At 44.3% G+C, this 25,000-nt stretch overlaps 1 protein-coding gene across 1 annotated transcript in view; it reads right to left on the bottom strand.

Moving 5' to 3' along the window:
• The window catches only part of MGMT (O-6-methylguanine-DNA methyltransferase), a 139,894-nt gene that overhangs the window by 17,095 nt on the left and 97,799 nt on the right, over window positions 1-25,000 (bottom strand). The window contains exon 4 of the mRNA XM_074545410.1: window positions 14,673-14,830. Within this exon, the coding sequence (XP_074401511.1) occupies window positions 14,673-14,830 (158 nt within the window). The remainder of the gene's footprint in view (window positions 1-14,672; window positions 14,831-25,000) is intronic.

The raw sequence follows: 25,000 nt of genomic DNA, 5'->3' as shown, positions 1-25,000 counted from the left end.
ACATTTCCCATTCAAAATCTCATTCCAGCAGCAAATATTTTTTGCTTTGTTTCAAATACATCAATTTTGGGAGCAGGAAATTGTGCAAAGTAGGTAAAAATAACCTTTCACTGACTTTATGGACATTTGAAATCCACACAGGAACTGCTGTAGACATAAATACAAGAGACCTGCAGATCAGAGAAACTCAACCACTGCCTTATCACTGCAAACTCAGCTTAACTGGCCATATTTTATCATTATTTACTGCTGCACAACCCTTCCTCCTGTTCTGGAACAGACACAGAATGGCCCTTCCAGAGACACCACGCACCAGCTCAGCTGCAATTTCTAAGTGACTGGGCCAGAAAATTAAATTTCTATTTCCCCATTCAGGATAGAAATAAATGAGGGACTTGCCTCTATTTCTCTTTGTCAGGGAGCTGGGAACTCACCAAGAACTTTACCTGGGCAGCTTTGAAATTCTCCTTATCAGCTGCACCCTGCAGACACAGCTTGGGCTGCTCTCCCTCGTGGCCCTGTGTGACAGGAGGTCACCAATGGCCAACACCCGACCCAAAATTCAGAAATCCCTGCGGGTGTGCACTGAATGCACCTCCTGGTCCCACCTGTACTCTCCTTTTCTCCCCCTTTATTGTAATTCTTGTTTTTGCCAGCCCTGGGAAGGTCTCACCCCTCTCCTTCTGCAGAGGAAATAACAAAAATTGAAGTGAATTTACCTCAATCTGCATTGTCAGAACTCAACAGAAAAGCAGCCTCACAGGCTGACTCGTCCTGTTAATGAGACACCCAAACCTGCCTAGAGTTTCTAAATAAATCAGAGGATTTGCTGAGAAAGAAAGGAAGAAAGGAAGAAAGGAAGAAAGGAAGAAAGGAAGGAAGAAAGGAAGAAAGGAAGAAAGGAAGAAAGGAAGAAAGAAAGGAAGAAAGGAAGAAAGAAAGGAAGAAAGAAAGAAAGGAAGAAAGGAAGAAAGGAAGAAAGGAAGAAAGGAAGAAAGGAAGAAAGAAAGAAAGAAAGAAAGAAAGAAAGGAAGAAAGGAAGAAAGGAAGAAAGGAAGAAAGGAAGAAAGAAAGGAAGAAAGGAAGAAAGAAAGGAAGAAAGGAAGAAAGGAAGAAAGGAAGAAAGAAAGGAAGAAAGGAAGAAAGGAAGAAAGGAAGAAAGGAAGAAAGGAAGAAAGGAAGAAAGGAAGAAAGAAAGGAAGAAAGGAAGAAAGGAAGAAAGGAAGAAAGAAAGAAAGGAAGAAAGGAAGAAAGGAAGAAAGGAAGAAAGGAAGAAAGAAAGAAAGGAAGAAAGGAAGAAAGGAAGAAAGGAAGAAAGGAAGGAAGAAAGGAAGAAAGAAAGGAAGAAAGGAAGAAAGGAAGAAAGGAAGAAAGGAAGAAAGAAAGGAAGAAAGGAAGAAAGGAAGAAAGGAAGAAAGGAAGAAAGGAAGAAAGAAAGGAAGAAAGGAAGAAAGGAAGAAAGGAAGAAAGAAAGAAAGAAAGAAAGGAAGAAAGAAAGAAAGGAAGAAAGGAAGAAAGGAAGAAAGGAAGGAAGAAAGGAAGAAAGGAAGAAAGGAAGAAAGGAAGAAAGGAAGAAAGAAAGAAAGAAAGGAAGAAAGAAAGGAAGAAAGGAAGAAAGGAAGAAAGGAAGAAAGAAAGGAAGAAAGGAAGAAAGGAAGAAAGGAAGAAAGAAAGAAAGAAAGAAAGGAAGAAAGAAAGAAAGGAAGAAAGGAAGAAAGGAAGAAAGGAAGGAAGAAAGGAAGAAAGGAAGAAAGAAAGAAAGAAAGAAAGAGAAAGAAAGAAAGAAAGAAAGAAAGAAAGAAAGAAAGAAAGAATGCAGTATAAATGCAGTTTCCTGGTTAAATTCATGGGAAGGCAGGACCCTCTGGTCACAGGCTGGAACCAGCAGGGAGGTTCTGCAGAAAACTCCTCCCAGATTTGTGGATATGCTGCAAGTGTCTTTCCAGTATCAATGAATCCAAAACACAAGGTGTTGATAAAGGATGCAATGCTCACACACCTTGATAAAGCACAATTTCCAACTCATCCCTACAAATTAAGCTCACTAACATCAAAATTTCCAACATCAGCACCTTTGGTTTGAGGTCTTGGTCAGGATCACCAACTGCACCTGGGAGTGCAAAACTGGGCAGCGAAATTGAGCACAAACTGGGCAAATTTGGAGAAATAAAGTGACAAACTTAAGAAGAACCTCAAATCCTACCTCAAGACACAAAATCCAGAACTACCAGGAAGGAAGTGTGAGACATGGGCTCTAAAATTCACAGATAGGTCTCAGAAGATTATTGGTCACCATTGCAAGGCTCCAACACATTCCCATGAGAAAGGAAAGGAAAAAGGAAAAAGGAAAAAGGAAAAAGGAAAAAGGAAAAAGGAAAAAGGAAAAAGGAAAAAGGAAAAAGGAAAGGAGGCTGAAGAGGGACTGGGGACAAGGATGGAGGGACAGGACACAGGGAATGGCTCCCAGTGCCAGAGGGTAGGGATGGGTGGGATATTGGGAATTGGGAATTGTTCCCTGGCAGGGTGGGCAGCCCTGGCACAGGTGCCCAGAGCAGCTGTGGCTGCCCCTGGATCCCTGGCAGTGCCCAAGGCCAGCCTGGACACTGGGGCTGGAGCACCTGGGACAGTGGGAGGTGTCCCTGCCATGGCTGGGTGGGTTTGGGGGGATTTGGGGTCCCTCCCAGCCCAAACTATTCTGGGATTCTATGAAAAGGGAATAAATCCACGAATTTTGACATCAGCTTGTGTAAAACTGATGTTGCAAACTGGAATTTGTTTTATCATCTTACAAGAACAGGGCTACTTCTTCCATGCTGCAATATCGTGTGCTATATTAGGAATGTTACACAGATTTGGAACTGGAGGACCTTTAAATTCCCTTCCAATCCAAGACATTCATCCAGAAGGAATCCCTCGCATTCCCCGGGTACCTCCACAAACCTATTTTATATCCACTCAGGGAACAGGGCAACACCAGGCCAGGTTATTTGGCAGAAAGGAAACATTAATTCTCGGCAAACCTTCGATCACACTGGGTCACCCCTGGATCCTGATCTTCTCCTCCAGTGAGGCAGAGGAGGCTGGGAGGCCCCAGCATCTCTCCTCTATTTTCCCTGCTTCCCACAAAATTGCTTTTATTCTATAATTCCACTTAGAGTTACACTGATGAGGTGTTTCTTCCATTTCATTTTTCGTCACAGCCCCAAATATCCCCTCCCAAAGGACTCTGGAGCAAGAAATCTGCACCCTCAGTTGCTTTGTGAAGATCCTGTTGCCAAAGATAACCTGGCCTAGAAAATTAATATATGAAACATGCAATGCAAATGTGCTGCACTACGTGAACAAAGTGTAAGATCCTCACTGGGCTAAAAAAGGAACAGAGAATTCTTCAGCTTTCTGTAAGTTCCTTTGTAAATGTGCACGTTAAAAATAATACTCATTAAAGTGCTTAAATGCAATAAAATGGAACTATTTCCTCACTGCATTCAAATCAAGTCAGTATTAAAGTACTGATTTTTGAAAATTTGTATTAATTTATTATTGAGTTATACAAATACCTAATGGATGGAGCTAGGATGTACACAGCACTTTCCAAACACTAATTCACAACATCCTTCCAAGAATGCTGCTGCAGCAGCAAATAATTCCCAGAACCTTCTGGCTTCAGTCTCAAAGTTAGGGTGTGTATTTTCTTTTTCTTTTTTTCTTTTAAGGAGTATGTATTCAAGCAGCCAACAAAACAACAGGGAAGAGGTGAAGTGTGATCCCATGAAGCCACTCAGCCTCAGACTGATCCCAGTGCCATCACACAGCGCTGCTTAAATGAACTGCAACTGGAATTCCCGAGATCCAAATTATTTAAACAGACATCCTGGAAGCAAACACAGGAGCAGCCCTACCAGTGACCCCTGATGGGATTTCACAGATTTGAGGCTGCTCAATTAACAGGCAGGCCTCAAATCAGTGCCTTGCTTGGAGGAAGTTCTCACAGGTAACCTGCCAGGAGAGGAGGAGTCTGAGGAGGCACAGGCAGAAATTTGGGTTATTTGGGGAGTGAGAAGCAGGTGGGGCTGGGGAAACACCCCATCCTGCACCTCTTAAAGAATAATTTGATTTTCCAAAGCATCTAAAGAATATTACAGGGATTTCCCTCAGTTGGTAGGGTTCATAATCACACGTTTACCTGATGCAACAGCCCTGTTGTTTAACACGAAAAGCAGCATCAGGAAAATCCTCCTCACGCTTCGCAAGCCGCCACAAAAAAGAGGCTGCTCTGCATCCCGTGCTCTCCTGCCAAACCCAATGAAGTCAGCACAGGCACAACATGTTTATACAACATTAAGGGTTCACGTTAAGCTGAAAGCAAGGAGGAAATTTGACTTTCAGATTGCCAAATGAAGAGTGCTGGTGTATTCTGGAGCCTGCAACAAAGGAGCCGGTTGTGTTCTCGCCCACCGCGGATCCCTAACAAACCCTCCTCCCTGGAAGGATGGTCAGAGCTAAGGTCACAGCACCCTCCATCTGCATTTCAGATCTCGACTTTTGTTGGCTTTACTACTTCTTTTGGCATTAAATATGAATGATGTTCCCCGAAACATTTGGAACATTAATTATGAGGAAACGAAGGCAGGGAAACGCGGGGCTCCGGTCATTGTTCACCCACGGAACGACAACCAGGAGCTCCCAGCAAAGTGCTAAAATATAAAAGGGTGATGTTCATTCATGTATTGGTCCAAGCTGCAGCACTATAAAGTACATCAAAAGGTGTTAATGGTTTCAATATTTATCTGCTGCAGGGAAGCACTCTAAAAAGAAGACAGAAAAAAAATTTCTGCTAATGGCTGTGTCTCTCCATTAAAATGAAAAGCTTAATGCATCTTATAATCAGAGGACAATTTGCAAATCATTAAGAGAAATGTAAAATTCCATTAAAATACAAATCAAGAGTCCCTCACTGGACTAATAATCTTTTTGATATTATTTTGCATTTCACTATTTCTGTTCCCAATATCCAGGCACCACAAATGATCAGTTCTTGAACATGCTATTTACCACAGCCTACTTCTTTAACGAGAGACTGAGAGAAGTATAATCTGCTATTCAGAGCAGGTACTAATGAAGAATTCCATATATTCTGAAATTTAATTAAAACCCCAAAGATTTCAAATTAGATGCAATTTGAAATGCCTGGGGCAGAAATACATGCACTTGCGTGGCAAGGGTATCACGCTGAAAGTTGATACCGTAATTGGTCTTGATGTATTTTTGTGTTGCCAGGCTGAAGCACAGAACTCATAACCATATAAAAATTCTCTGTAGATTACCTGCTCATTGAAAATGCCATCACTCAGGTAGTTCTCTACTAAATTACCATGCTACTAAAATGCACAAAGTGATTCGAAGAGAAGAGTGGCACAGCTGGTCGACGCTGCCAATGAGTTATGCATGCGTCGACGCTGCCTTTTTTCTTAGTAAAATATGCTCAGTTGAATATTAAAATATAATTGGCATTCAACCTAAGTAGCTTAAACCATTTTGTTATCTTCTTTTAAACCGATTTGGCTCCTCCACAGTTATTTTCGAGGATGCGATTCACAAACTAATGACACCATCACATTCAGCTAGATTTGTACTATTTTACATTTGTCATAAATAGGGACAATTTCTACAGCCTTCTAGGGATGTCCTTTAATACTTGCTCCTCTTGAACATCAAAGGCCCAATTCATGGGGAAAAAAGAAAGAAAGGAGAAAAAGGAGTGTGCCATTTATGTTGTTCTTGCATATTTTATTCGGAGAGGAGTGCGGGATGCAAATTTCTAGTGAGAAGTGTGTTTTTCCAGTTAAGTGAGACCTTGCTTCCCCCAGAATAAAATGGTCAGCAAATAAACTGGTCAGCAGACGAGGCAAAACATCTTGAAAATGGGTCAGAAAGGGGCATCCTTAGGTCAAGAAGCACAAAAATACCTTTATGATAAATTTTTTTTCCTCAGATGAATTTATTTATGTGCCCCTAATATAACGGCTGTCAGAAATGTCACTACATTGTCATTTCCTGAAAAAAAATTAACAATATTACTTAGAAACAAGGTGCTCACCATAGTAACAGTCCCATTAAGCACATTACCTCTGAAACACCAAACAGGTTAAATGCATATGAGTATTGATGGTATTTCCTATCGATAGGGGGTTTTAAGTAAACTTGCCTGAAAGTTCATTAATAAAACGGGTGTGGGAGGCTGTATTTATAGAATCCTTTCCTTTTATCTTGATTGCATGGGTTTTTATTAAGGAGGGGTGCAAAGGTTACGTGGGGCTGCATGTGTGGCAAGCCAGCCAACAAATCAAAGGAAAAATGAATTAAATTAAACTTATTCCTCACAGGTCTGCAATGAGAGCAGGTGCTGAGGTCTGGGGCTCTGGGTGAAGATGAGCACACGACTCTGGATAAAAAAGCCATTTTCCTACACTGGTGGGGTTTTTCCACCTTCAATTCTTACCTTTTAATCTAAATCTCATCTACAAGCAGCAGTGTCAAAAGTTACCGGGTTGGTCAAAATGGTTCTTAGATCGGGGTCAACTGATTCCTCTTCTTTCATGGGGAGAAAAGGGATGTGATTTTGAGCAAATTCACTTTATAAAGAAGCCTCACACGCAGGCGGCTTTTAGAGCAGCTGATTTTAGAGTGAAGCTGCCCTGATTTTGGTCCAACTCCAATTCCGTGCAAATATTTATCATGGAATCACGGGATGGTCTGGGTTGGAAGGGACCTCAAAGCTCATCCAGTGCCCCCCATCCATGGCAGGGACACCTCCCATGTCCCAGGTGCTCCAACCTGGCCTTGGACATTTCCAGGGATGCAGGGGCAGCCTCAGCTGCTCTGGGAATTCCATCCCAGCCCCTCCCAGCCAGGAATTCCTTCCCAGTACCTCACCACTAATACACACAAACCCTTTCTTTCTAAACAGAAGTGTGGAATAATTTGATAATATTTGATAATATTTCAAAAATTTGGAATAACAAGATCCACAGACCTCTGCAGCTGTTTCAGAGTCTTGAGTATTGAATGTCCTCAAATTCTCTGAGAACAGGTCAAAATATTGCCATTGCTCAGGTGAGCACTGGCTGTGGACCTTCAACGCACTTCTACCTAAAAACACCTTATTTATAAAATGTTCCTCCATTCTAATTATGGCCTACCTGTAATAATGTTAAGAATATTGGCAAGAAAGGAATGTCCTACTGGAAATACAATTACTTATTTAAAAATTATTTCTTAAAAATAAATAAATTAAAATTTATTTAAAAAGTAAATAATTCTCTCACTGCTTTCCCCATGACAGGACAGACACACTGCTCTGTCCATCCTTAGACTCTTCCAAGGTCCAATCTCTGAAAGATTCCACCAAAATCTTATCAACATCTGCAATCAGTGCTGCCAAAAAGGAAATTTGCACCTAAGAGGGCCTGAATTGTCCTAAATGGGCCACATCTGGCAGACAATTTACCCTATGAACTTCAATAAAAGTATTTAAGATACACTTAAAACCACACAGGGCTTCCACTGGAAATTATGGGAATTTTGGTCTGAATTCAACAGGAATTGGGTCAGGAATTTGGAAGATATTTCTGTCCAGACTGCATTTGTATTGATTTTTTTTTTGTTTTGTTTAGTTTAGTTTTGTTTTTAAATACATATAGTTGATAGAAAGCAATGGGCCAATTGGGCTGGAAAAAGAATTAGATGTATAAAAGTAACTGGGCTATTTTGGGGTTTTGCTGTTTCCATTTTTGAAGGTTGGAGAGGATTGATTTTTGTTTGCAGAAAATTGTAGGAAAGTATTGGATTGTAAAAATCCATTAAATGTCTCACAAAACAGTGACTTTCTGCTTATCAAAACTCCTCTCACATGAAATGGTAATAAAAGAAGATGCCAGTCTCTGGAATTTGAATTTTGAGTTGGCAGACAGAAATAGGAAAGCTTGTCAGCTCTCTGCACTTGAATCTGCCATGTCCAGATATGTGAAGTATGAACGTTTCCGAGCAGATTATTTCACATTTAACACTTTCTAAAAGCCTAAATAGAAATGTATTTGCATGTCTGATGAAGCTGCAGGGTTGAGAAAGGGAAAATCAGAAACATTTATCAACCTTTTTTTCCCTTAATGAATTGAACCTCTAGTACCAAAGTAAGAGAATTTCACAAACTGCTGCAAAAATCAGTGGAGAAAATGCCAATTTGTATTTGCCTAGGAAAGGGCAAGTCCTGCCTCCTCAGTGAGTGAACAGAGCAGCTCAAGACTGCAAAATATAAATACAGAATCCATTCAGTTGGGTTAGAAGGGATCTCAAAGCTCATTCAGTCCCACACAGGGACACTTCCATTGTGCCAGGGTGTCCAAGCCCCAGTGTCCAGCCTGGCCCTGGGCACTGCCAGGGATCCAGGGCAGCCAGAGCAAATTTGGGAATTCCATCCCAGCCCCTCCCATCCCAGGGAACAATTCCTGCCCAATCTCCCACCTATCCATGTCTATAGTTGATATAACCTGCTGGGTTCCCACTTTCCTAGAAAAATGAATTGAATTTTCCATTTTTACTGGAAATAAGGGAACCGTGGAGAGTTGATACTGGAATTCCTGGTTTCCCTGTTGGCTGCATTTGCTGCTTTTCCTATTAAGGATGGTTATGCTTTAACCATAAATATATATCTACATGTTATGTGCCTATATCTAATCTATATCTGTATCTGTATCTACATCTATATTTATATCTATATAATTTATATCTATGTCTATATCTGTCACTATATCTATATCTATACCTATATCTATATCTATCTATATCTATATAATCTATATCTATGTCCATATCTTTATCTGTATCTGTATATACATCAATATTTATATCTATATAATCTATGTCTATATCTATATCTATATCTATATCTATATCTATATCTATATCTATATCTATATCTATATCTATATCTATATCTAATCTATATCTATATTTAATCTATATCTATATCAAATCTATCTATAGCTAAATAATCTATACCATGACACTAATCTATATCTATCTATAGCTATATAATTTATATCCAATCTATATCTTCGATATCTACATCAATATCTCTAAAATAAAGGGTGGAAGTCCCAGGGACTGATCCTTGAAGCAAAACCTGATCATAAATCAGCACAGGACTGCCTAAATACACTGAACCTGAATATGTGCATGCCTGGAACATGAAAATATGTATTTACAAAAGTTGCAGACAGTTTATCCACAAACTGGCACCTGAAGCTTCAAACCTTCCAGCTTTACTTGACAATATCTCAACCAAGTCAATGATTCTTGCAACGTTTTTACTGTCATTTAAAGGAAAAGAGATCTGTAATTCATTTTAATAATATAAATGCTTTTCTTATTGAAATAATTTTTATATATTGAAAAAGTCCATGGATAAGTTGCACGTGGGAAAAATTTACTCTCAGGATACCGTAATTAGGGTGAGCAGCACAGCCCCTGAAATCTATTTCAAATGTAAGCATCAAGGGATGTTTCATTTGTCATATCAGAAGCACACAAATTAACAGCCCCACAAACTTGTGATTTAAATATTCTGTCCATTAGAAGAATAAAAAAATACTCTGGCCTTTGCTGTGTCACAGTCAGAAAATACAGAAAAAAATAATTTTCTTTCTTAATTTGCTGCAAGCTGGGAGTTTTTTATAGTTTCGAAAGCGCAAAATGAGCAAAAGAGAGGTGCTAGAGCAGCTCCTGGAAGGGTGCAGAGTACTGAGGATGTGGTTTGGCAGGGTTTTCTCCATGGGAGCTTCCCAGGGTACATCCCACAGCCCAGGGGTGACTCTGGCTCCACGGGGGTGACACCAAGTGAGGAGGTTCCCCATGCCAGGGCTGGCATTTCCCCGTGCTCCCAGCAGCCCTGGGCAGTGCCAGTGTCTGCAGGAGCAGGAAATCACAGGGTAATTATTGATTACAGCCTGCCCACGTCAGCTGGGCCCGAGAACGGAGCTGCTCCCGGCTCCTTTGAAGGCTCCCATTATGCATGAGGTGCCTCATCAATATCCCCCCTTGGATGAATAACCTACACCATGCTCGGGGGATTTCAGCTCTCCTCCCTGCTCTCCATCCTCAGCTGCTCCTCCCGGGCCCTCCTGCACAGCTGGGCTCTGCCTCTGCCTTGGAATGTGCAGAGGCATGGAATGCTTTGGCCTGGAAGGGACCTGGAAGTCCATCACGCTCCTGACACCTCCCACTGTCCCAGGCTGCTCCAACCTGGCCTTGGGCACTGCCAGGGATCCAGGGGCAGCCACCCTGTGCCAGGGCTGCCCACCCTGCCAGGGAACAACTCCTGCCCAAAATCCAATGTAAACTGACCCTCCTTCAGTTCAAAACCATCAATGCCCCTAATGCCACTTCCAGATCTCTGACACAGGAATTCACAGCTCAGGTAGGAATAGGAGGACTGAGCTGGACTGAGGGAAGAGCTCAGCAAGGAGCAGAACCCCAGGGCTGCTGCTCGTCACAGGGCGAAGGAAAACTCTGCTGTGCCTCCAATTTCCTGTCCTGTGCTCTAATGAGCCATCTGGTCTGCAAACACACAGCACAGCACAGCCACCCTGTGCCACCCCTGTGCCACCCTGTGCCACTGCAAACACACAGCACAGCCAACCTGTGCCATCCCACTGCAAACACACAGCACAGCCACCCTGTGCCACCCTGTGCCACTGCAAACACAGCACAGCCACCCCTGTGCCACCCTGTGCCATTGCAAACACAGCACAGCCAACCTGTGCCATCCCTGTGCCACTGCAAACACACAGCACAGCCACCCTGTGCCACCCTGTGCCACTGCAAACACAGCACAGCCAACCTGTGCCATCCCTGTGCCACTGCAAACACACAGCACAGCACAGCCACCCCTGTGCCACCCTGACACTGCAAACACAGCACAGCCACCCCTGTGCCACCCTGTGCCACTGCAAACACACAGCACAGCCACCCCTGTGCCACCCTGTGCCACTGCAAACACAGCACAGCCACCCTGTGCCACCCTGACACTGCAAACACACAGCACAACCACCCTGTGCCATCCCACTGCAAACACAGCACACCCAACCTGTGCCATCCTGTGCCACCCTGTGCCATCCTGTGCCACTGCAAACACACAGCACAGCCACCCCTGTGCCATCCTTGTGCTACTGCAATCACAGCACAGCCACCCTGTGCCACCCTGTGCCACTGCAAACACACAGCACAGCACAGCCACCCCTGTGCCATCCCTGTGCCACTGCAAACACACAGCACAGCACAGCCACCCTGTGCCACTGCAAACAAAGCACATCCACCTCTGTGCCATCCTGTGCCACTGCAAACACAGCACAGCCAACCTGTGCCATCCCACTGCAAACACACAGCACAGCCAACCTGTGCCATCCCACTGCAAACACACAGCACAGCACAGCCACCCTGTGCCACCCTGTGCCACTGCAAACACACAGCACAGCCACCCCTGTGCCATCCTGTGCCACTGCAAACACAGCACAGCCACCCTGTGCCACTGCAGCCACCCCACCCCACAGCATCACACAGGGAGGGCAGGAAATGCAGGAGTGGCCAAATCAGCGTCACCTTCCCCGTGTCCCAGCCCTCAAAACAACAACAATCCAATTTTCTTCTTTATACAGAAAGGGAGCTAATGACCAGCCTCCATTAAGAGCCATTAATCATTTCCCATTAGGAATGTGCAGGGGTTTTTCTGAGATGCCCCACTCGGAGCAGTGGGAGAAGCTGACTTTGCTCAGTGAAATGTCATGGGTTGTTGAAATTTTGTTCCACGTCTTCAATTATGTTTGGAAATAAATATAATGGCTGCATATAAGCTGGAGAGAGCCAGTAAGGGGAGAACTCCTGGAGGTGTTGGGAAATCCAACTTTTCCCTCTCCACAAACCCCTGACAGGGAGTCAGGCTCTGCTCCCAGGGAACAAGGGACAGGATCGGGGGAAATGGCCTCAAACTGCACCAGGCAGGTTTAGATTGGAAGTTAGGGAAAATTCCTTCATGGAAAAGCTGCCCAGCCCTGGCACAGTCTGTGCAGGGCAGTAGTGGAGTCACCATCCCGGGAAATACTCAAAAACCATGTGGATGTGGCACTTGGGGACACGGATTGATGGTGAGCATGGTGCTGGGGCTGGAAGGGTTGGGCTGGGTGACCTTAAAGGTCTTTTCCAACCCTAATGGTTCTGTGATTCCGTGACTCTCCTGCCTGCCTCAGGATTCAGATTCCACCTTTGCCAATGCCAAGTTATGAGAGGAATGGTTGATTTTGTACTTTAAACACATTTCTCCTGTTTAACAGTCATTTAGAAAATTAAAGGCACTTTGGACAAATTTAAGATATAGGAGAAGCCACTGAAACAGCAGATACTGAATTTTTATAGAATTTCTTGATGAATATAAAGCAGATCGTCTCTACTTTCTGAATGTGCAAATCTCTCTGCTTTTGTTACGTCAGAGTTGATTGTCAGGATTTTTCTGTCCATAAGGAATGATGTCCTCAAAGCTGACACAAAAGCAGCTGCAGAAAACTGACCGTGAACTGAGAAGTGTTTCATCCCAAAAGCACTTTACACTTTTTTTTTTGTTAGATGAGAAACCATTTAATGTGCTTTTTTGGCAAAACCAAAACCTTCTGGTCCCCAGATAAAGTTAGTGCAGAAAAATAAAATAAAATTTGATGTAAGCACTGATTAGGAAGAATTTATGCAACAGTCAAGTGATTAGAAAAGCACTTGAGGATGGAATTTGAATCCTCTCTCAAAGAGCAACACTGTACATGGTCACATTTACAGGGAAGGGGGAAAAAGGGCCAAAGGTTTTGATGATCATGGAATCACAGAATTCCAGCCTGGTTTGGGCTGGGGGGACCTGAAAGCCCATCCAGTGCCACCCCTGCCATGGGCAGGGACACCTGGCACTGCCCCGGCCTGCTCGGGGCCCCTGGTGCTGAACAGAAATGTGAGAAAATCAGAGTGATGAGAAAAAGCCTTTCTGGCTTTGGATCCTCAGCTCTCACTGATGTTTGTTCTGCGTTTTTCAGTGCCTGGAGAAACGAGCAGGCACTTTCAAATGTAAATGTGTAAAAGCAAATAAATACCAAATTCCTAATTTAGCAAAACTGCAATTCTGATGTGCAGATAAACTGAAGTGCAATCCATCAGAATTTGGTTTTTACATCACCTTTCTCCTAAATAACTTTTAAAACCAGTTCCTTCCAATTTTGCACATCTATTTCCACATTCCTTCCAATGTAATTTTTTTCAGTTTTATGAAAGTATCAGTAGGAGAAAGTGACAGAAGAACAGAAATGCTCTCACATCGTTGTGATTTGAGCCAATTAATTCTTCATTAATGTTTCTATGATGTAAGAGCCTTCCCCCAATAAAACACACACACAGACCTGAGCCAGGCCAGGAGCAAATGAGGGGGATAAATTAAAAAAAAATTGGATGTGCACATGCTGAAATGAGAGCCCTGCAGCCCAGCTGGGCACACCCAAACCCCCCAGCACAGTGGGCACTGGCACCCCAGTGCCACCCTCACAAGGCCAGGGAGCTGCAGGGACCCTCAGGTGATGCCCACAGCCACGTCCCAGCCCTGCACAGCTCCTGGTTCTCAGACTGGATGGTGCTGAAGAACTTTCCTTCCTTTGCTCAAAAATTTAAGGGTGCTGCTTGTTTCCCCCAGGAAACTCCCTGTTAACAAATATCCTTATTTTTCCTTTAAAAAATTCTTCAGTGCCTTATAAAACATTAAAATTTACAAACAAAAGCATTAAAAAATATCTAAATAAAACATTACTTTTTTTTCCTTTCCATTAGTTTTCCTGAATGGGTTCCTGAATTCTTTTTGGCCGTGTGAATGAGAATCCCTTGGTGTAAGCACTGCTGCTGGTTTGGGGTTCAGGCCTGAGAGGTTCGAGAGGAAGGTTGTGCCCTAGGGATGGACCAAAGCCTTCCATCAAAAAACCTCAAAAGCTGACACCTCTCCTGTCAGGGAGCTGTAGAGAGATCTCAAAGCCTCAGTCCCCCTCTTGGTGGCCAAAAGCTGCTTTAGGTAGCCACAGCTCACAGGGCAGCTCACAGCCCTCCAGGTGTGCTCACAGCCCAACTTTCAGCTGAACCCTGTCACTTTATAGGGCAAGGATGAGGGAGATGGGGCCAGTGGCTGCAGGCAGAGGGCAGGGGGGTGGTGTCACAGACATCTTTTATGGAAAACCCTTTCCTTAGGAGTTTTCCTCCTGAGAAGCTGGGAGGCCTCAGGAACAAAATGCAAACAATGGTTATCTGCTGCTGTGGAATGCAACAGGTGCATCTGGGATTGGTCTCATGGGGTTGTTTCTAATTCATGGCCAATCACAGCCAGCTGGCTCGGACAGAGAGCCGAGCCACAAACCTTTGTTATCATTCTTTGCTATTCTATTCTTAGCCAGCCTTCTGATGAAATCCTTTCTTCTATTCTTTTAGTATAGTCTTAATACAATAAATATCATAAAATAACAAATCAGCCTTGTGAACCATGGAGTCAGATCCCCATCCCCTCCCTGACCCCAGAACCCCCGTGAGCGCGGTCCCGGGGTGGCACTGACCTCTCAGGAGCAGGGGGTGGTGCAGGGCTGGCAGGGGCAGGGTCCCTGTGCTGGCAGGCTCACAGAAGTAGGCTCGCAGCCAGGCCGTGCACTGCTGCAGGGGCTCCGGCAGCTCCTCGGCGCCCTCGCACACCTCGCACGCCACCGAGGGCTCTGCCCTGCTGGGACACAGAGAAAGGCAGGGTTACGCTGGGGACAGTGACAAAACCAGGCTGGACAGGGCTCTGAACAACCTTGAGTGGAACAACGTAGGCTTGAAGGTCCCCTCCACACAAAACAGCTCTGTGACGCTATGATAAAACCAAGTATTCACACTCTGCATCAGCAAAATAAAAACCTCTAAACCTTTCATCTGGAGCCAGACCTTTTTTCTTCTCTTCTCAGGGAAAAGTGAAGGCATTCCTCAGAGCAGCAACAAAACCTCACCCTCACCACCCCTACAAATGCAGAACAGTGCTATGAACACCTGTAAGAAAGCCCAGGTACGAGGGCACAGCCATGCCAGGGAGCAGGAACACCCCCAAGCCAGGTGGGTGACACATCCTCGTGTTTCCAGGAGGGATGGAGGGGAGGCTCCTGCTCCGTGTCCCCTGGGGGAGCAGTCCCTTGTCCCCAGGCCATCCCTGGGGAAGCAGGGAAGGAAGCAGCTCTCCCTTCCTCCAGCGCCGTGGCAGGTCTCTGCTTCCCTCCCCTGATTGAATTGGAAGGAAGCAATTGAGAATTCATTTGATTTTCAGTGGCAGCTCGTGCTGGCAGGGGCTGAGGAGCAAAGTGAGCCAACAGAAAGCACCTGTAAATAAAAATGGGCTTCTTCCTCTGCTCCTTTTTCTTTTTTCTTTCCCTCTGGAAGAGCAAGGTGTGGATGAGAGCAGTGAAAAAGGGAGCCCTGGATTTGTGTCCAGCTGTGTTCCCCAAGCTGGATGTTTCCAGGGGTGCACAGCAGGGCTGGGAAGGGTCTCTCAGAACTGCAGAGACCCGTGTGAGGACAGCAGGAAACACACAGTGCATCCATGGGAAATGATGGAGACAACAACATCCAGGGTGATGGAACAGCAACCCCTGCCAGCAACCTTCTCAAATCCAGAACCCTCACCACCACCACACAGAAGTTTCCTGATTCTTACAGCTTTATCTCCCAGCTGGAAACAAAGCCAGAGCCAGAGGTTGTGCTAGACCTCAACAGCAGAGTCTTCTGGTTTTCCCTGAAAGTCCCAAAATTCCTGAAATAATTCCCAAAATAACCCCCAAGATCCCCAAAATAATCCCTGAAATTCTCAAAAAAAAATCCCCCAAATGCCCAAAATAATTCCAAAAATTAAAAAAAAAAATTCCCAGAATTCCCAAAGTAGTTCCCCAAATAACCCCTGAAATTCCCCAAAAAATCCACAAAAATTCCCCAAAATCCCCCCCAAAATTTCCCAAAATAATTCCTGAAATATTCAGTTTGGTAGGAGTTAAGTGCAATTTTATTTCTCTTTCCATTTATTTATCAAACTGATGCTTTTGACTTTCCTTTATGCATGTGAAGTAGGATCAAGTTGCTTTTTAAACCTGGTGTCTGCTTTATGCTGTTTTTCTGATTAATAATATCTCTGCTTAAAGAAAAAGTATGAGAATCCATGCACAAACTTTTTTTGCACAAATCCCCATGGCATGGACTTCAAACCAAGCTCCCAACACCACGAATAATCCCTAATTTCACACAGGTACAACACAGCAGAATGTGGCTCTGTTTTACTGTGAATTGTTAGAGCTACAACAAAATAATAATGAGACAATATAATAACAACAAGTCCTCTGAAACCTGGCCCAGAAGTGGGGAGACTTTTCTGCTCCATTTATCCAGAAGAGTGCTCAAAGCTACGGTCTCCTTATGTTTTTCACATCATCCTGTTTCCCATTCTTGGGAGTCTGGAAATCATTTGGGCTGTAATGTCACCAATAAAACAGAAAAACTCCCAACTCCTCACGGCTCGGGGAGCAGCAGCTCTGGGCTCTGTGTGAGGACCAGCCCAAGGGCACCCAACCAGCATCAGTCACCCCCAAACAAGTGGGGAGCAGCCAGGGAGACTCTGGGAGCACCTCCAGGGCCTGAAGGGGCTCCAGGAGAGCTGGAGAGGGGCTGGGGACAGGGATGGAGGGACAGCACACAGGGAATGGCTCCCAGTGCCAGAGGGCAGGGATGGATGGGAGATTGGGAATTGGGAATTGTTCCCTGGCAGGGTGGGCAGCCCTGGCACAGGTGCCCAGAGCAGCTGTGGCTGCCCCTGGATCCCTGGCAGTGCCCAAGGCCAGGCTGGACACTGGGTCTGGGAGCACCTGGGACAGTGGGAGGTGTCCCTGCCATGGCTGGGCTGGCACTGGGGGGGATTTAAAGTCCCATTTAAGGTCCCACTCCAAGCCCAACCATCACACACACATTCCTCACTTCTCCAGGTGCTCCCTGGCAGGAGTGTTTGGAGAGAATTTATTTTTAATTTTCTTTTTAATTGCTGCTTTTAATGGCAGTGCCCTGCCACCGCTGAACACCTCCAGATGTTTTTGGTGGGGCCATTCTCCCAGCAATCCAACACCAGAGGCTTTCCCAGCACCTGCCACCCCCACCTTGGCCAGGAAAGGGAAGGCTCTGCAAGGCAGGAATGAATTTGCTCTCCAGGAATGCCCTGAGCTCTTTTCCTGCAGGACACACACTCCACGTGCCAACACACACAGCCAGAGCTTCAAACTGGCAGGGAGTTGGAAAAAAAAAAAAAAAAAAGGAAAACCTTCACATTAATTTTGCTTGGCTAGAGATGGCAACAGCTATTGCTGGGAATTTGACAGCTTTAATAGAGAAAAAGAAGGCACATAACTCATGCATGGATGTCTTCTGCTTGCCCTCCTCCCCTCCCTGCCCTTCCCTCTCCAAACTTGCATAGCACAACTTCCACAAACCGCCTCGGCATTAAATATCCTCCTGAAAGCACCAGCTGCCTTTTAAAGGATTTTCTCAGGCTTCAAAGCCTTAAGTACCTTTCAAAGAGCAGGGTCCAAGTGGTCTGAAAACATTGGTGAGAGGAGCAGAGGAGTTACATCATGGGAAATTCTGCCCTGGAAGGAAATCCCTCTGCCCAGTGTCGGATTCCTTGGGAGGTTTCCCAACTCCCTACTCCAGGCACGGATCTCTGAGCACCTCTGAGTCAGGACAGACAGGAACAAGTTGAAATTTAGAGAAAAACGCACACCTGAGAGCCGTATGAGCTACCTGGGCCTGAACTTTGGGAATGAAAAAATAAAAAGGAAAGGAAAGGATCACAGAGGCACCAGCAGCACACACAGGAGGGTGGCCAAAGTGGCCTTCCACTGCTTTGCCTATGGAAAGTTTCAGTCTAAAACCTGTGATCAACAAGATGCAATTTTGCTTTTATACAGGAAAATAATGTGTGTTCATTGAAAAATAAAAACCCCAAACCCTAAACAAAATATGTAAGAAATCTGACTGCTTTGCTTTCACCCTGGAGAATTTTGTTTTTCCTTAAAAAGTACCAATGTATTTTTTTTTTTTGCAGTGGGGTTGGAATAATGAAAAACTTTTATTTAAACCGCATTAATATTGTTTAAATTGCTTCCACCTTCATCAGAGTCTGTCACTGCACTTGTTTTCATTCCTGAGTTATGCTGGGTGCTGCCTGGCATCCCAAAAAATGCAAAGTGAAGAGTTTTGTATTTTTACCTGGTCAATAACCAATCGTTGCTGTTGGGGTTTAGTGTGTGTCTTTTTCTTTTCTTTTCTTTTCTTTTCTTTTCTTTTCTTTTCTTTTCTTTTCTTTTCTTTTCTTTTCTTTTCTTTTCTTTTCTTTTCTTTTCTTTTCTTTTCTTTTCTTTTCTTTTCTTTTCTTTTCTTTTCTTTTCTTTTCTTTTCTTTTCTTTTCTTTTCTTTTCTTTTCTTTTCTTTTCTTTTTTTCTTCCTTCCCTTCCCTTCCCTTCCCTTCCCTTCCCTTCCCTTCCCTTCCCTTCCCTTCCCTTCCCTTCCCTTCCCTTCCCTTCCCTTCCCTTCCCTTCCCTTCCCTTCCCTTCCCTTCCCTTTTCCTTTTCCTTTTCCTTTTCCTTTTCCTTTTCCTTTTCCTTTTCCTTTTCCTTTTCCTTTTCCTTTTCTTTTCCTTTTCCTTTTCCTTTTCCTTTTCCTTTTCCTTTTCTTTTCATTTTTTGACCCAGAAGTTTTTTGTTTGCAGTAATGTGGTGCCCTCTAATACGTCAGCAGTGTCACATGTCTGTCTCATTGTCTGCCTTAACTCTTTGGGGATATTTGGGGTAAATGGATATTCAGCTTCACATGATCAACATGGCTTTACAGTGGGATGCTTCATTACAACTAAAACTTCCCCAATCAGAAATAAAAGCTCATTTTAAGCTGTCTAAAGACATCTAGAAAGAAATGAGTATTTTTCCCAGTTGGATGTGTCTCACAGAGAGATTTTATTCAGGCCAGGCACCCAGTGCTGCTCCTGCACATCTCCAGCCTGTGGTGGTGACACCCAAGAGAGCCCCAGAGCAACCCCAACATGGGAATCCACCCCAGGATCAGGGTTTTCACACCCCACAGCTGTTCCACACCATTCCCCCTGCAATCCTGCCCATTCCTTTCCACTCCAGCCCTTCCCAGAGCCTGCCCAAGCTGGGGAGGCAAAGGCTCCTGCATCCACAGCGATGCACTGAGAGGAGCCTTCCCAAAGCTCCAGCCCATCCTCCCGTGCCTCCTCACCTTTGCACAGGATGAAAGGAAGGAAAAGCTGCTTCCAGCAGAGGGGGAGGAAAGCAGCAGCACCTGTTTCAGTTTGACAGGCTCCTTCCAAAGCCACTGCCAAGAACTGGAAGTTTCCAAGGTGCTTCCAAAATAAACATGTAAGCAGCGGATTGGCTCCGGGATCATCCCAAATAGCTCAGTCCTGATGGAAACCAGGGAAATGCTGGGAGAAGCCATGTCCTGAAGTGGCAGGATGCTCATTATTTATTTCTGAGCTGCTTTTTGCCTCAGTTCTTCAGAAACTTTAGGGAAACAAGGTGGACCTTGAGCTGTGCTGAAAGGAAGGGGAAATAACACGACTCTGCTGGCACATTCCATGGGAAAGCCAGGAGCTGGCAGCTTCCTCAGCATAAATAAATACCAGGAGAATGTCCTGGCAGCTCCCATAACGTATTTATAAAATAGATGTCTATTCATAAAATATTTGTGTATTTTAAATACTATTGATTGCATGAATGGAGCATCCAAAATCCCAATTCCACTCCCTGTAGCCACACACACCTGAGTGTTCTATCAGAAAAACCACATCACCTTCCACTGGTTTTCCTAAGGAGAGGTTTAGAAACTGAGCCAGTGAAGAGACCCCTTTGCTTCAATTTAAAATTTTTTTTTTTTTTTTTTTTTTTTGTTTGCAACAGAAATGATAAAAGCTCCTCAATTAAATAAAGATTGCGACTCCTCCTAGCCTGGAGTCAACAAAGTGCCATTGATACATGTGGGCATACTCAGAGTACATTATTAATTCTAAATTTTTAAATTTTAGATTTTTGGTAATATTTCGTAATTTAAAATTTTGTAATTTTGTTTTTTTTTTTTTTTTTTTTGTGTGTGTTTTTTTGTGATTTTCTTCCCCAAAGGTGGGAAGAGCCTGGTTGGTACAAAGCTCCACACATGTCATTAGTATAGATAATTCTTAATATTTATATAAGTTTTTTATATATATCTCTATAGATATATAGATATATATCTATATAGATATGTAAAATAGTAAGTAACTATTTTATTACTAAACCTGAGTAAATTTTTACATTTGCAGGAGAAGTCACTGTTGATCCTCTAGGACCTGAATGGTAATTTTTGCAAAAAATACATATGAGGGACCAGAATAATTTTAAAATTATTGGGTTTTAAATGGAATTTTTTGTTTGATCAACAAATGACTGAAGATAAGTTGTCACATAACTCTCACACACCTGAATTCCTAACAGAAAAAAGTTGCACTATCTGAAAACTGAAGGCTGCCCTTTTCTTAAAATTACAGAGATCTGTGCTTATCTTACCAAACTAATTTTCTTTTAGAGAAATAGCTGCCGTGTTACCTTTCAAATGGAAGGATCAGTGATGATTAGCACACAAAAATTCACATTAAAATGAGACTTAGTGAGGCAGCATTACTTGTTCCACAACAACACAGAGTGAGCTGATGTTTTCACTGGAGTCTTCATTGTGAAATTAACTAAAAATGCATTTTATGCACACCTAAATGTCATTTAAGCAGCCTTTCTTTGATAGATGAAGGCTAAAGCCACCCCAAAACTGCAGCTGAATTATCTGGTCTCTAATGACTCCAAACCGATTACGGGATGCAGAGCAATCTCGTTAAATTTTATTCCAAAGCTTACTACACTGGTGTTTTCTCTTATTTTTCTATCAATGAAGCCCAGGAGGTTTCAGGACAATTCATTATGTATGAGACCCAACTTACAGTGCTTGACTGTTGATTAATAGCAAAGTTTGCTGGGTGTACATTTGCAGCATTAGATGCATACAATATGCTAACTTATTCTTCCACCCGAGCTAATTATTTACCAAAATGACTACTTGAGACTACAATTTATTAAATGCATGCATCCAGTCTCGATTTGGCCCCAAAAGACAGCCCGGAATGAAGATCTTTTACTTGATGTGACAACTTCTGGAAACAGTGTTATTAATATTGTAAATGTGGCAAATAAAGAGTTCAAATAGCCGGGTGGCTCTGCTGCATTTCTTCCCCACAACTGCACCAATGAACAAAGCGCCTTTTTAGGTTTAAAATTCATGGCCAAGCACATCCTGACATAGTTTAATTTAGCTGCTTATAAATGAAGTGGCTCTATGATGGGAGGGAGAGATTAAAAAAGAGATGAGAGCTGCAATAAACAGCAATAACCCCAATTCCTGTCGAGCAGCCCCGACACTGCTCCTTTTAAGACCTATTAAGAAAAAATTGATGCATTTAGGGAAGAACATGAGAAATTGGAGCTGAGTCAGACTTTGTCCCTGTCATACAACCTGTGCAATGTTTTCCTTATTCTGTTTTTATCTGCTCTGGAGGATGCAAGTTGTTACAGATCTGACTGGTGAGAAATTCTGCAGCCTCTCTTTAACCCTGGGAAAGAAGCACCTGCACAGAGATTTGAGCATCATATACACAATATAAATTCCAATTAATTAATATAACAAATTATAATTAATCACATAATACATGAACATATTAAATTAATGATACACTAAGTAATAAATAAACACAGCTCTTGAGTGAATACAAAGATATATAAATAGCGTCATTTCTTCCCCAACTTTTGCAATTATTGACATTAAATTTGGGGGCCAAACTGGGCTTTCCCATGCCCATGATCCCTGCAAAGCTGCTCCCTGCTTATTCCCTGCTCCTGGTGTGCACCAGCAAACAGTTCAAAGGATGGAGTGAGACTCCTGTCTCCACATGCCAAGATAAGGAAAATCAATGTCAATGCCCAAAAGACTCAAGTGATAGCACTGAAGGTCATTAAATGCTACTCACTGCCCTGGACCATTAAAGTTTTGATTGGAATCCTATACAGGGAGACACAGATTTCAAACGAGATCCTGCCCTGGGATGTGGCACTGTGAGACCACGGCGGCGACTTCCCTGAACACCTGAACCACATCCAGGGAAAACAATGCTCTGTGTGTGTGGGCTTGGCTCCCTTTCCCAAGCATTTCCTGTGTTTTCACAGCAGTCAATCCCACTGGGAACAAATATCCCTGTTAAATCAACAGACAGGTGGAAGAACAACCACCAAGTTCTGGTTGTAGGCCCACCTCAATCTCCCCCTGTGCCTCCCAGTGCCCTTTGCTGTCTGATCCTCCTTCCCTCAATCCCAGACTGCCTGGGGTTGGAAGGGACATTAAACATTATCTTGTTCCACCCCTGCCATGGACACGGACACTTTTCAGTGTGCCAGGCTGCTCTTGGCCCTGTCCAACCTGGCCTTGGGCACTGCCAGGGATCCAGGGGCATCCACATCATCTCTGTGCCAGGGCCTCACCATCCTCACAGAAGAATTTCTCCCCAATATTCCATCTTCCCTTTGGCAGTTTGAAGCCATTCCCTTTTTCCCCTCACTCCTGTCCACAGGCCTTAGGCCACCTTTAAAGTCCTGCCCTTTCCCCATGCTGGCCACCACCACCCTGCTGACCTCGGTGGTCTGGACCATCTCTGGTCCAGTCTGACCTTGCTGCCCTGCTGAAGATTTCCTGTCTCCACCTCCACACTGCTCACCCATCCCAGTGCTGCTTTCTTCCTGTTTCCCACCCACAGCTTTTCCAGGCTAATTCCTGGCCTCTCCAGATTTCTTCCTGCACGTTTGTACCCCATCTGTGCTAGCAGGAATGATCCAGGCCAAGACAACCACAGTGAGCTCTGGTGCTCATCAGCACCGGGAGCTTGGTCAGCTCAGAGACCTTCCCCAGAGAGACCCGCTCCCCTCCATCAATGAAACCCTTCAAACACCAGCAGCTGGGCCCTACTAAGAGAGCACAAACATCCCTAATATCACAGTGACCTCTTCACAAATATTTCCGTTTCAAATCAGCAGGTTTGGCAGCAGAACGACCGGAGAATTTGCCGAAAAGATAAAAAAAAAAAACATTTTCTGTGCATCTTCTGTGTGGGGAAGGACCACCCTGTTCTAGATTGAGATCGAGCACACCCTGAACCAGCAACAACCGAGCAGATGCTTCACATTAAATGTTTTAAAGCAGGAAGCAGAACTGGAGCCAAGCTCCAAGCACAGCACACTCTGCCCGAGATGTTCGGCAACATTAAGCATAGGTGATATCATCAGCTCCAGCTTTAATTAGGTTAAGAGAAAGTCAGTTAATTTTAGCACTTACAAGAAATTGTTACAAAACATTTTTTTCTTATATAAAAGAAGTCTCCCATCAGACCTGGGAGGTCGGTTTTATCACAGGCAATTAACTGTGTTAGGGCTGGCTGCAGGGGACCCTTAAACCGCACACCGCATTCCCCGCGCTGCGCCGCTGTCCCTGCTGCTTTTGGGGACTGATTACCATCTCTAGCCCTTTTCAATGCTGGTTTTGGAGACTGATCACCATCCCCAGCCCTCTGCAAGGCTGGTTTTGGGGATTCACCACCATTCCCAGCCTTCTACAATGCTGGTTTTCGGGACTGATCACCATCCCCAGCCCTCTGCAAGGCTGCTTTTGGGGATTGATCACCATCCCCAGTCTTCTGTAATGCTGGTTTGGTGATTCACCACTACCCCCAGGTTTCTACAATGCTGGTTTTGGGGACTGATGACAATCCCCAGCCCTCTGCAAGGCTGGTTTTGGGACTGATCACCGTCCCCAGCCTTCTACAATGCTGATTTTGGGGATTGATCACCATCCCCAGCCTTCTGCAACGCTGGTTTTGGGGATTCACCACCATCCCCAGCCTTCTGAAATGCTGCTTTTGGGGATTCACCACCACCCCCAGCTCTCTGCAATGGCCACAAACCCACCAGCCCTACTCAGCACCCTGCCTCGCAGTGATAACCCAACTGCTAACTGGTATCTGAAGTCAAATTTACATTTTTTGCTGCATATCTCAGACAGATATAATCCCAATTATGCATGGATTTAAAAAAAAAAATCCACCAAGCCTAAGGGAGTTAAAATACACATTACAACCCTTACAGTGCAAGACCCAGGTCTCTGATCTGGTGCACGGGGACACTGAAGGACAAAAACCTAAGGCTGAATTATTGGAACTGGGCCCTGACTTTGGATGTCCACCTTGACGTGCGTCAGTGCATGAATTCCAGATGACAGTGAGCACCAAGAATTATAATCAACAGCACCTGCAGATCCTCCAGCCTATTAAAATGAATTAAGATACAGATAAATCAGGAACCTCTTAAGAATTCGACTTGCCAGGACGTTTTTCAAAGCGAGTTCCCAGTGTGGGTGTAAAGTCTGTGACCCCTGAGCATCTCCTGCTCTCCTGAAGTGAGTCCAGAGGCCACAAAGATGCTCCAGGGCTGGAGCCCCTCTGCTCTGGAGCCAGGCTGGGAGAGCTGGGGCTGCTCACCTGGAGAACAGGAGACTCTGGGGACACCTTAGAGCACCTCAGAAAAACTAATACATCCCAATTAAAACAGCATCGTTAATGGAGATACCCAAAGCCTTTCTGCAGGGCTTTGAGGTTGCTACCACACACATCAGCAGGATGTCTCCCAAAATGGCATCACCCAGCCAAGAACTGGCTGTACCTCTTCCCAATTTGGCCTCAACCACA

Source organism: Zonotrichia albicollis, chromosome 7 (assembly GCF_047830755.1).
Source record: "Zonotrichia albicollis isolate bZonAlb1 chromosome 7, bZonAlb1.hap1, whole genome shotgun sequence".
Lineage (NCBI taxonomy): Eukaryota > Metazoa > Chordata > Aves > Passeriformes > Passerellidae > Zonotrichia > Zonotrichia albicollis.
The sequence above is the reverse complement of the archived record's forward strand: the minus strand, read 5'-3'. Positions and strand labels throughout refer to the sequence as shown.